Source organism: Azolla caroliniana, unplaced genomic scaffold, assembly GCF_043228905.1.
Source record: "Azolla caroliniana isolate FFs.n. ecotype wild unplaced genomic scaffold, voAzoCaro1.0.p SCAF_6, whole genome shotgun sequence".
Lineage (NCBI taxonomy): Eukaryota > Viridiplantae > Streptophyta > Polypodiopsida > Salviniales > Salviniaceae > Azolla > Azolla caroliniana.
In genome coordinates this window covers 2,653,144-2,666,251 of record NW_028230441.1, presented here as the reverse complement: position 1 = coordinate 2,666,251, position 13,108 = coordinate 2,653,144, and the positions used below count along the sequence as shown (strand labels likewise).

Here is a 13,108-nt window from a genome sequence, read left to right as displayed (position 1 = left end):
TCATATTTATACCATGGAAGCACATTGATCATGTTTTTTATCAACTTTGACTATCATTTTGGTAAAAGATAAAACTCTAGTCTCTTCTACAATTTATATTATTGCTTTCTTCAACAAAACCATTCAGTGCTCTTTATGATAATGTACAAAATTCATACACTCTTTTTTATTTTGCATTTGTTCAACAATGCCATTGAATGAATTTCATGACAATGTACAAACTTCAGTCATGCAATTAATGATGGTAGGAAACATGCTCTTAAAAATATTACTTGTTCATTTAAGGAGAGATTTACTTTACAAGCAACATTTTGACCTAGGGTAAATTTTTATATTATTGAAACTATGAGTATTGCTGATATCAATGAAATACATGAAGATTATATTAGTGCAAAGTTTTGATAGAGGGATGATACAACATACATACACATTGAAGTGCTCCTACATGATGAGATGCAAATAAATCTCAATGTCTTCAATTGAATAGCTAACCTTAGCACTCTCGCTCAAGTTACTCTAACATGACATTTATTAAGCCTAAACATTCACAATCGTCAGCAAGTAATTAGTTAATGTTTCTTGACACGAAAACCAGCAAGTTAATGATGTATTATTTAGTTGAGAACAATAAGAAGAATCAATATGGCAACATGTTTATCAGAAGACATAAAGGGAATATCAATAACATTTTTCTACGCGATATAGTTCTTATGGGTATTTAATATTTTATATCAATATAAATTGAAAAAAGCTTGGACATTTATTTTATTACTATTAAAGTATACGCATAGTTTACTAATTATCCCTACTTCATTTACATCTCTCATTCATCTACAACATTGTTTCCCCCACTTTACCTTGGACTACCTATCATCATAGGAGCGTCTACATGATATTTAAATGGCATCAAATGGCATCTTGCAACTTTAGCAAACATAGTGATGCATAGAGGCAAACTTGGGGAAGATATCTACAAGATGTACCACACAAAGAAGTAGAGTAATTGCACATGCTAAGTTGTAACATAGTCGGTTCCAATCTGAGCTAATCAAGAATATATGTAAGTTAGACAATACATTGAGTGCATGATTTAAGTTGCAACCCTCTAAAAATGGAACTAGCTATAGGGTCATCAAATTAGTATTCAAGGTCCTCATTTAGAATGGTGTGTGTGTGTGTGTGTGCACGCGCATGCGTGTACGTCACACGCGCACACTGCAGATTAATAAAGCTTTACAAAGATTGATGATTCATGAATCAAACACACTTTATAATCAGGAATACTACTTCATCCAAGAGCAAAAGTCATGTTGGATAAGATGTTTCCATGGCTTTTACCAGCTAGATTTATGCCATACTTCCAAGAATACTTGCACCATCAATTATGAGCTTGCCTGTTCCTCCCATGACAGATCCAATGGCATCCATCACTCCACCAATATATTGTGCTTCTGCAGTCATTTGTCTTGCCTTAAGAAAAGACTCTTCAGCTTCAATGGCTGCAGCTTGTTCCTCCTTTGAGAAAACATGATACTTTATCTGTATCACATAAAGCGAGGTTAAATTTTGGCATTACTTTTAATCCTTTCTTTGTAGCAGTCTCACTGTAGATGAGTTAGTAGAAGCGATCTATGATTTTGAAGCCCAGGGTATTTCATCACAAACAATATTTGTTAGAAATATCTCAGCTTTTTTGTTTTTAAGTTTTATCATGACTTTTTTTGCTATTAGAAATAACTCAGTTTTTATTTTTAGAAATCATTGTGATGGTGCATGACATTGTGCTACACCTTGAAATTTGTAACAGCGTTCTCTCTCTAAGAGGAAACAGCTTTATTGTTCCAAGAAATTAGTTTAAAAGTAACTCAAATGTTTTTTTATGAAAATCATCTCTGTGTTTCTGTAAAAATAGTAGGTCCTTTTTAATAAAAAGTAAGCAACAGTAGATTACATTGTGCTATGCATATAATCTCTTAATTTACAATACTTACTGAGATTGATATTGTGCCACGGAATTCGCTAGCATTTGCATTGCTCATTTCTAACTTTGATGCTAGATCTAACGTTAATTCTTCAGTAGTCTCATCTTTTAGCACTGAAAGGGGGAGCACTACAACACCAATAAACTTGTCTGCCACACTATCCTTATCCATGACCTATAAAGAAAATACAACTTTAATATTTGCAAATTTTCCCATGGCTTAAGGATAGAAAAATCAAGTCTAAGGTAACAAAATTCCTCACAACTCTAAGGAAGAAAAGTCCTTGCTAATTCTCAATATTGAAATTTTCAATAAGCAATTCAAGTAAACCTAAAAGTCTATTGCAAATTCCTTGTATATTGTAGCCAGACAACTACACTAGCACATCTTAACACCTTTCTTGAGATGGCAAAGAGAAAGAGACCTGCAAAACAAGTGACTGTGTTTCTTTGTCCTCGACATCAAGGTCGAATACTTCATTCCACTCTGGTTGCTGATTATCCTTGATTACATTGGTTTTCTTTTTTAATAGTTTGCGAACATAGAGAACTACATACGGATCTGACTTTCCTATTATTTCAAACATTTTCAGCTTAGCTGCCCTTATTACTGTCAATGTCAACCTGCCTTGAAGCTTTCGCTCCAAATCACTGTTCATCATTAAACAAGTATCATTGCAAAACATGATAGCATTGAAGAGACAAATAAAAAAATGAATGCAGATGGTTGGTCAAAGCATATATAAACATGTGAAGGATACACGATACATCTAATATCTCAACATAAATCACATACGTCCATAAACATTTGACAGACAAAGAAGACTTAATACCAAGTAAAACAGAGATATTCTTTAAATAACCCTCAATATAATCACCTCTACAACAAGAAAGAATCAAAATTGCATATATAGATAGATAGATAGATATAGATACATACATACATACAGACAGACATACATACCTTAAATCAATAGGATGTTGTGCAATTGGAATTACAATTCTATGTGGCCATTCCAGGGTGTCTGTGATAAGCGTTTCTACAGTTTCCTGCACACAAAACTTAATTCTTTAGCTTTTCTCTTGCCAAGATATCCACCTTAAAGAACACCCATCTATTCAGAATAAAAGGTAAGCATATGGGTGACAAATGTACCAGGCCTTCCAAGAAACCAATAAATGGGGAAACATTAAAAGACGAATATTTATTCATTCTCATTTATAAACACCTATGGTTTTCATTTCTCTCGTTGCTTCCATCTCCCTTTACTAGGTAACTTCACAACGAAGTTCAATTTTGCATAAAAATGTATATTACGGAGAATGTTAACCATTCTCTTTGTGCATATAATCCCATTCATCATATTTTAGAAACTTTACCTTAATCAACTCAGAAATCCAAGGAACACTAGATATACTTCCTCCGATAAGTTTTAAATTGTATTTTACTGTTGGTTTTGGCTACAATTTTGGCAAGAAATCACTTGTTAGTATCCCCCTTAAAATCATTGATGTAAAAATAATTTATTGCTGAAAAGCATATACTATTTCACATATTGGTTCATCCTGAAGTCAAAGTGCCCCAAATACATACCTGACTCAAAAGTGAGATGGCAACTCCTGAAATGCATGGTATATCTTCTATTGGTTTCATGATCACTCTAACCACAGCATAGACTTTGAGATTTTTTAGCTATTAATACAGAATTTCATACCATAGTCAGTCACACTAAGGATAATGTTATTCTTCTCTGGTATCTACATATAAGCTGAAAATCACATTATGCCATAATTGACTGCTAGATTCATAATACGTGAACAATGTGATGCTTTTTCCAATCTGCATTGCAGAGATCAGTTTAAATCTGTATTAATAGCTGATTTGTAAGACTTAGTCCATTCGTAAAAATTATCTTATTATTTGTCAACATCTGCTACCTTTTGACCCCAGAATTAAGTTTACACTGATTATTGTTTCTTTCTAGATTTTCATATTATGCTGTTGCCCCTTGCTCATCAAAAGAAAAATCTTGGCATAAAGTAGAGCATTGTCAAAAGTCTTGTTTTCAGGTAACAAGATAATCATGGTTTTTATCCATTTGTCAGTTTTATCAATCTCAACTAACGAAAATCAAGAGAAAATACCCATGGCTTACCTGCACTGGGAACTTTGCACCAACTACAGTCTCAACTGCAATAATAGCAGAAGGATTTCCTCCCCATTTGAAGTCTAGATCCATTATAAGATGCCCTTTTGTATCATTTTGAATCTTGATTCCTGGTGCAGTAACTGTTTGTTATATTATTGATTTGCCTAAAGTATTAAATTTGTGAAATGAATGTTGAATTATGCCACGAGTGTTAAAATTTGGATACCTTCAATGTGTGGTGCCACTGTGCCAAGAAAAAGCTTTGCAAACTTCATTGTAATTCCAGGAGGGCAATATGTCGCAAGCATTGGCTCGACTTTTAATTCAATCATCTTTGATGCTGCCTATCCTAGGACAGTACAAAAAATAAAGCATCTTGCAGATTCCAAGACTTGGCACATTTACCAAAATTGCCATGGAGCTTACTTACCAAAGCAACATATGGCCAAACTTGATCCAGTTGTAAATTGAGCCATTTCACCTGCGCCAATATAATTAGATGATAGTATGAATGCAAATTATAGTTACAAAATTTGTACTCATGAAGATACCAGTATTTAAGATAGATGACTACGTCAGGTTTATTAACCTATGGTTTCAAGGGTGAGTTTTGTCACTTCTGATGTGAATGAGCACCACTATAGCAAATAACCGAGCTGTAAATTCAGCCATTTCAGTTACCAATAAATCATAATGTGTAGCATCTTAACTCTTATGTAAGTCGCAAGATATGGTACTTGTTACACCATCATCGGACCGGTATTTACAACAGGTCACTAGGACATGTTTATCAGTCTGGAGTTCAGCGTGAGCTTTTATGTGCGAAGATCACTATAGCGAAATAGCTTATTACAGCTAATTGGCCTCGAAAGGCTACAGCTAATCTATTTATAGCACAGGTTTTGGTAGGTGAATCTCATCAACTTTTTGAGTTATCTTTCAGTACTAACGATTTTATAATTTCTGCAGTTGCACTGTAACATTACTTTTTTCGAGAAACTGAAAATTAAGTTTCTTAGCTCTCATCATATGATTTATTGCTACTTTCTCTCTCTTTGGGCTCTCATTACAAGAGTCACCGAACATCATAGGAAACTTAAACCACAGGCCCAGTCCCCAGACATTTCCAGCATGAGAATCAATTAAATGATTTATTTTGATAGGGCTCCCATGGATAGTATTACATACCATATCATATCATATTGGTCTTATCTATCGATCCATGATTCATCAATGCATAGGCAAGCAAGTAAGAGGCTGTCTCTCACATTGTGCCTTACATGAAATTTATTTTTTTCTCCAAAAGTAGGAAATTTATTTTTCTAAATTCACCCCATGATGATTTACTACTAAATCTTCTCTCTTTCAATCTCTATCTTATTACCAATTCAGACGTTATTATTACATAGGTAAATACATGGGAGAGTGAAAGCATCATATTGTGGCTCTGTACAAAATCTACTGTTTCTACTTACATGCTCAAAGCTTGTAAATGAAACCCATGATGGATAATTGTTGGCACAAAGTTTCTTAACATCAACTTGGTTAAGTTGGTGAAGAAGCTGCAAAGCCACTGCCTAAACCAAGACACGATGCACATGAGAAGGTGAAAAAATGGTATCGATTGCATTAAAAATTAGCAGTAATAAAGAGAATATCTTCATATGAGCTTCGTAGATACTCATTGTATTAATCTTAGGTGAAACAGATTCCCTCCACTACATTGAAAAAAAAAACTTCATACGAGCTCAATGAATACCTCAATCTAGTGTGAAACTAAAAAACTTTGACTGCACAAAAAAATTTAAGTTTAACAAAGAAAAAATACATGTGAGTTTACAGTATTTTCCAATCTATTGTAATTCTGAAAATAAAACATTCCTCTCCGACACATAAAACAAATAGATAATCTTTCGTATGAGTTTAGTGCTTGTGTCCTAGATACCCATTAAGTAAGAAAAAACAAATATTCACATGAGCTTGATGAAATTTACCCTGGACGCTTGATCTAAAGAAGTAGAGTAATTGCACATGCTAAGTTGTAACATAGTCGGTTCCAATCTGAGCTAATCAAGAATATATGTAAGTTAGACAATACATTGAGTGCATGATTTAAGTTGCAACCCTCTAAAAATGGAACTAGCTATAGGGTCATCAAATTAGTATTCAAGGTCCTCATTTAGAATGGTGTGTGTGTGTGTGTGTGCACGCGCATGCGTGTACGTCACACGCGCACACTGCAGATTAATAAAGCTTTACAAAGATTGATGATTCATGAATCAAACACACTTTATAATCAGGAATACTACTTCATCCAAGAGCAAAAGTCATGTTGGATAAGATGTTTCCATGGCTTTTACCAGCTAGATTTATGCCATACTTCCAAGAATACTTGCACCATCAATTATGAGCTTGCCTGTTCCTCCCATGACAGATCCAATGGCATCCATCACTCCACCAATATATTGTGCTTCTGCAGTCATTTGTCTTGCCTTAAGAAAAGACTCTTCAGCTTCAATGGCTGCAGCTTGTTCCTCCTTTGAGAAAACATGATACTTTATCTGTATCACATAAAGCGAGGTTAAATTTTGGCATTACTTTTAATCCTTTCTTTGTAGCAGTCTCACTGTAGATGAGTTAGTAGAAGCGATCTATGATTTTGAAGCCCAGGGTATTTCATCACAAACAATATTTGTTAGAAATATCTCAGCTTTTTTGTTTTTAAGTTTTATCATGACTTTTTTTGCTATTAGAAATAACTCAGTTTTTATTTTTAGAAATCATTGTGATGGTGCATGACATTGTGCTACACCTTGAAATTTGTAACAGCGTTCTCTCTCTAAGAGGAAACAGCTTTATTGTTCCAAGAAATTAGTTTAAAAGTAACTCAAATGTTTTTTTATGAAAATCATCTCTGTGTTTCTGTAAAAATAGTAGGTCCTTTTTAATAAAAAGTAAGCAACAGTAGATTACATTGTGCTATGCATATAATCTCTTAATTTACAATACTTACTGAGATTGATATTGTGCCACGGAATTCGCTAGCATTTGCATTGCTCATTTCTAACTTTGATGCTAGATCTAACGTTAATTCTTCAGTAGTCTCATCTTTTAGCACTGAAAGGGGGAGCACTACAACACCAATAAACTTGTCTGCCACACTATCCTTATCCATGACCTATAAAGAAAATACAACTTTAATATTTGCAAATTTTCCCATGGCTTAAGGATAGAAAAATCAAGTCTAAGGTAACAAAATTCCTCACAACTCTAAGGAAGAAAAGTCCTTGCTAATTCTCAATATTGAAATTTTCAATAAGCAATTCAAGTAAACCTAAAAGTCTATTGCAAATTCCTTGTATATTGTAGCCAGACAACTACACTAGCACATCTTAACACCTTTCTTGAGATGGCAAAGAGAAAGAGACCTGCAAAACAAGTGACTGTGTTTCTTTGTCCTCGACATCAAGGTCGAATACTTCATTCCACTCTGGTTGCTGATTATCCTTGATTACATTGGTTTTCTTTTTTAATAGTTTGCGAACATAGAGAACTACATACGGATCTGACTTTCCTATTATTTCAAACATTTTCAGCTTAGCTGCCCTTATTACTGTCAATGTCAACCTGCCTTGAAGCTTTCGCTCCAAATCACTGTTCATCATTAAACAAGTATCATTGCAAAACATGATAGCATTGAAGAGACAAATAAAAAAATGAATGCAGATGGTTGGTCAAAGCATATATAAACATGTGAAGGATACACGATACATCTAATATCTCAACATAAATCACATACGTCCATAAACATTTGACAGACAAAGAAGACTTAATACCAAGTAAAACAGAGATATTCTTTAAATAACCCTCAATATAATCACCTCTACAACAAGAAAGAATCAAAATTGCATATATAGATAGATAGATAGATATAGATACATACATACAGACAGACAGACATACATACCTTAAATCAATAGGATGTTGTGCAATTGGAATTACAATTCTATGTGGCCATTCCAGGGTGTCTGTGATAAGCGTTTCTACAGTTTCCTGCACACAAAACTTAATTCTTTAGCTTTTCTCTTGCCAAGATATCCACCTTAAAGAACACCCATCTATTCAGAATAAAAGGTAAGCATATGGGTGACAAATGTACCAGGCCTTCCAAGAAACCAATAAATGGGGAAACATTAAAAGACGAATATTTATTCATTCTCATTTATAAACACCTATGGTTTTCATTTCTCTCGTTGCTTCCATCTCCCTTTACTAGGTAACTTCACAACGAAGTTCAATTTTGCATAAAAATGTATATTACGGAGAATGTTAACCATTCTCTTTGTGCATATAATCCCATTCATCATATTTTAGAAACTTTACCTTAATCAACTCAGAAATCCAAGGAACACTAGATATACTTCCTCCGATAAGTTTTAAATTGTATTTTACTGTTGGTTTTGGCTACAATTTTGGCAAGAAATCACTTGTTAGTATCCCCCTTAAAATCATTGATGTAAAAATAATTTATTGCTGAAAAGCATATACTATTTCACATATTGGTTCATCCTGAAGTCAAAGTGCCCCAAATACATACCTGACTCAAAAGTGAGATGGCAACTCCTGAAATGCATGGTATATCTTCTATTGGTTTCATGATCACTCTAACCACAGCATAGACTTTGAGATTTTTTAGCTATTAATACAGAATTTCATACCATAGTCAGTCACACTAAGGATAATGTTATTCTTCTCTGGTATCTACATATAAGCTGAAAATCACATTATGCCATAATTGACTGCTAGATTCATAATACGTGAACAATGTGATGCTTTTTCCAATCTGCATTGCAGAGATCAGTTTAAATCTGTATTAATAGCTGATTTGTAAGACTTAGTCCATTCGTAAAAATTATCTTATTATTTGTCAACATCTGCTACCTTTTGACCCCAGAATTAAGTTTACACTGATTATTGTTTCTTTCTAGATTTTCATATTATGCTGTTGCCCCTTGCTCATCAAAAGAAAAATCTTGGCATAAAGTAGAGCATTGTCAAAAGTCTTGTTTTCAGGTAACAAGATAATCATGGTTTTTATCCATTTGTCAGTTTTATCAATCTCAACTAACGAAAATCAAGAGAAAATACCCATGGCTTACCTGCACTGGGAACTTTGCACCAACTACAGTCTCAACTGCAATAATAGCAGAAGGATTTCCTCCCCATTTGAAGTCTAGATCCATTATAAGATGCCCTTTTGTATCATTTTGAATCTTGATTCCTGGTGCAGTAACTGTTTGTTATATTATTGATTTGCCTAAAGTATTAAATTTGTGAAATGAATGTTGAATTATGCCACGAGTGTTAAAATTTGGATACCTTCAATGTGTGGTGCCACTGTGCCAAGAAAAAGCTTTGCAAACTTCATTGTAATTCCAGGAGGGCAATATGTCGCAAGCATTGGCTCGACTTTTAATTCAATCATCTTTGATGCTGCCTATCCTAGGACAGTACAAAAAATAAAGCATCTTGCAGATTCCAAGACTTGGCACATTTACCAAAATTGCCATGGAGCTTACTTACCAAAGCAACATATGGCCAAACTTGATCCAGTTGTAAATTGAGCCATTTCACCTGCGCCAATATAATTAGATGATAGTATGAATGCAAATTATAGTTACAAAATTTGTACTCATGAAGATACCAGTATTTAAGATAGATGACTACGTCAGGTTTATTAACCTATGGTTTCAAGGGTGAGTTTTGTCACTTCTGATGTGAATGAGCACCACTATAGCAAATAACCGAGCTGTAAATTCAGCCATTTCAGTTACCAATAAATCATAATGTGTAGCATCTTAACTCTTATGTAAGTCGCAAGATATGGTACTTGTTACACCATCATCGGACCGGTATTTACAACAGGTCACTAGGACATGTTTATCAGTCTGGAGTTCAGCGTGAGCTTTTATGTGCGAAGATCACTATAGCGAAATAGCTTATTACAGCTAATTGGCCTCGAAAGGCTACAGCTAATCTATTTATAGCACAGGTTTTGGTAGGTGAATCTCATCAACTTTTTGAGTTATCTTTCAGTACTAACGATTTTATAATTTCTGCAGTTGCACTGTAACATTACTTTTTTCGAGAAACTGAAAATTAAGTTTCTTAGCTCTCATCATATGATTTATTGCTACTTTCTCTCTCTTTGGGCTCTCATTACAAGAGTCACCGAACATCATAGGAAACTTAAACCACAGGCCCAGTCCCCAGACATTTCCAGCATGAGAATCAATTAAATGATTTATTTTGATAGGGCTCCCATGGATAGTATTACATACCATATCATATCATATTGGTCTTATCTATCGATCCATGATTCATCAATGCATAGGCAAGCAAGTAAGAGGCTGTCTCTCACATTGTGCCTTACATGAAATTTATTTTTTTCTCCAAAAGTAGGAAATTTATTTTTCTAAATTCACCCCATGATGATTTACTACTAAATCTTCTCTCTTTCAATCTCTATCTTATTACCAATTCAGACGTTATTATTACATAGGTAAATACATGGGAGAGTGAAAGCATCATATTGTGGCTCTGTACAAAATCTACTGTTTCTACTTACATGCTCAAAGCTTGTAAATGAAACCCATGATGGATAATTGTTGGCACAAAGTTTCTTAACATCAACTTGGTTAAGTTGGTGAAGAAGCTGCAAAGCCACTGCCTAAACCAAGACACGATGCACATGAGAAGGTGAAAAAATGGTATCGATTGCATTAAAAATTAGCAGTAATAAAGAGAATATCTTCATATGAGCTTCGTAGATACTCATTGTATTAATCTTAGGTGAAACAGATTCCCTCCACTACATTGAAAAAAAAAACTTCATACGAGCTCAATGAATACCTCAATCTAGTGTGAAACTAAAAAACTTTGACTGCACAAAAAAATTTAAGTTTAACAAAGAAAAAATACATGTGAGTTTACAGTATTTTCCAATCTATTGTAATTCTGAAAATAAAACATTCCTCTCCGACACATAAAACAAATAGATAATCTTTCGTATGAGTTTAGTGCTTGTGTCCTAGATACCCATTAAGTAAGAAAAAACAAATATTCACATGAGCTTGATGAAATTTACCCTGGACGCTTGATCTAAGGTGAACAACATCCCCTCCATTGCATAAAAGCATTTAAAAAAATAATATATATGCGAACTTAGTGCATTTACCCTAGATACCCATTCAAACTGAAGAAATGAAAAACATATAAACTTTGTGAATTTGCCCTGGTTACTTGCTCTAATGTAAAAATGAAGCGCTCTACTGCATAAAAATAAGCAGAGAAAAAGGAGGGAGAAAAAATTCACGTGAGCTTAGTGAATTTAAATATTCTAACCAGATAATTCCCGTCTATTGGAATAATTAATTATTCAATTCAAAAGCCAAATAAAAGAAAATCATGTGGGCTGTGTACATTTTACCTTGGAGATTCGTTCTTTAACCCCTCCAGGATATCATAAACTTCCATATCCACATACCAGTCAATCCAAAGAAAAAACCTGCGAAGAGTCCCAGGAAGAGCGTCATCTCTCTCCAAGTCTTCCTGTCTCTGTCTCGCTAAGAATTGATCGACTACCTTTACTTACCACATTCTGAAGGCGATACTGCAAGGCTTTCTGGGTAGACACGCAAAGGAGAGATTCCGTGGAAGCTTGGCCATTGCGTCTGCACGCTACCATACCATGCTCGCTCTCTCTCTCTCTCTGTAAATTAGATTTGCAGAACTACTAGTCTTAGAAAATATGGACAATTTGCAGAACTAGTCCCAAAAAAATAACCCTTTACTTAGAGATTTTCTATAAAGTCTCTCGTTCTATGATGATATGATCTATCCATGCAATATTATTGTCTCTCAGTTATATGTACGTACATAGTTAGTGGATCGCCGGATGGATTCCTTCATGTTCCCTTGCTAATGCCCCAATCTGGGACATTCATGGCATCATCGTCCTTCACTCTGCGATTAAATCGAAGATGGAGAGCTTCCTCTTCGCCGCTTCCAAAAAACCTTTATTTGCAAACTGCCGATACATCCTCTCAACCTTCAACTGCTAAATGATTCACTTTTAGAGACCCATGACACTCCATAGTTCTTTTAGAATTCGTCACAGTCCACCAACTTGTCTCGACTTTCATGTTCCCTAAAATTATGTTTGTAATTCCAGTAAAGAACATTGTTGTTTCTGTCCAAGGTTGTACACTTTGAAACAAAAATCGAAGGAATGGATTCATCTTACCCACCGAATGCAATGGAGATTATATGAAACCATGGGTATCGTTATTGGTTGCACCACCTTAGGTCTTCATGAGAAGTTTAACATTGGGACCTCCAATACAATCCATAAGCTTCACACAAAGAGACATCCATTCCATTAGATATTCTGGGTGTCAAATTATGATGTAGCGTCTACAATGACCATCTAAGCTCATTTACATATAGTTCAATAAATGAAATGATAACATACTCATGCATGTTAATCATCGACCTTGAAAGTTGTGACAAATTTATATAATTTTCTCTCTCCTTAGCTATGGTAACATTATCACATATATCTCTAGAAAACATGATAAGATTCCTCTGCTAAAGCTTGTTCAATGCAAGGCTTCCCTAATTGCAACCTCAATCCCATCAAATCGTGCTCCCTTACCATATTATGCAACTTAACAAAAATAAAACAAGACATGATAATAAGAAATAGCAACATACTAACTAAGCATCTTTGCCTAACCAATTTTCGAAACTTCTCTATTAATGAGTGCATTTGAGGATAACACCCCCTCCCCTCCCTCCTCCCATCGTATATATGTACCAACCTCGACATACAAGCTTCAAAACCCATATGACCATTATCAAAAGACCAACACCTACAATTATTGTCTTGCGTTTTCGTGATCCAATTTCAACACCG

The 13,108-nt window shown here is 34.5% G+C and overlaps 2 protein-coding genes across 4 annotated transcripts; both read right to left on the bottom strand.

Annotated features, from left to right (window-relative positions):
• Nucleotides 1-1,010: 1,010 nt before the first annotated feature.
• Nucleotides 1,011-5,907, bottom strand: LOC147862566 (calcium-dependent lipid-binding protein-like). 3 transcript variants are annotated; one of them, XM_087321489.1, is made up of 10 exons: nucleotides 5,607-5,907; nucleotides 4,562-4,612; nucleotides 4,358-4,480; nucleotides 4,138-4,259; nucleotides 3,576-3,674; nucleotides 3,362-3,442; nucleotides 2,946-3,031; nucleotides 2,407-2,632; nucleotides 1,992-2,156; nucleotides 1,011-1,539 (listed from the first exon to the last, which is right to left on the bottom strand). In XM_087321489.1, the coding sequence occupies exons 3-10, from the start codon at nucleotides 4,461-4,463 to the stop codon at nucleotides 1,348-1,350; spliced, it is 1,077 nt and encodes a 358-aa protein (XP_087177615.1). In that variant the 5' UTR covers nucleotides 4,464-4,480; nucleotides 4,562-4,612; nucleotides 5,607-5,907; the 3' UTR covers nucleotides 1,011-1,347. The 3 variants fall into 3 exon arrangements, with proteins under 3 accessions (XP_087177615.1, XP_087177614.1, XP_087177616.1); XM_087321488.1 differs by having other exon boundaries at nucleotides 4,358-4,475; nucleotides 5,607-5,906; XM_087321490.1 differs by lacking the exons at nucleotides 3,362-3,442; nucleotides 3,576-3,674 and having other exon boundaries at nucleotides 4,358-4,475; nucleotides 5,607-5,895.
• A 256-nt stretch (nucleotides 5,908-6,163) lies between these two features.
• On the bottom strand, nucleotides 6,164-11,859 carry LOC147862565 (calcium-dependent lipid-binding protein-like). The gene is made up of 12 exons (XM_087321115.1): nucleotides 11,786-11,859; nucleotides 11,621-11,651; nucleotides 10,760-10,861; nucleotides 9,715-9,765; nucleotides 9,511-9,628; nucleotides 9,291-9,412; nucleotides 8,729-8,827; nucleotides 8,515-8,595; nucleotides 8,099-8,184; nucleotides 7,560-7,785; nucleotides 7,145-7,309; nucleotides 6,164-6,692 (listed from the first exon to the last, which is right to left on the bottom strand). The coding sequence occupies exons 1-12, from the start codon at nucleotides 11,857-11,859 to the stop codon at nucleotides 6,501-6,503; spliced, it is 1,347 nt and encodes a 448-aa protein (XP_087177241.1). The 3' UTR covers nucleotides 6,164-6,500.
• Nucleotides 11,860-13,108: the final 1,249 nt, after the last annotated feature.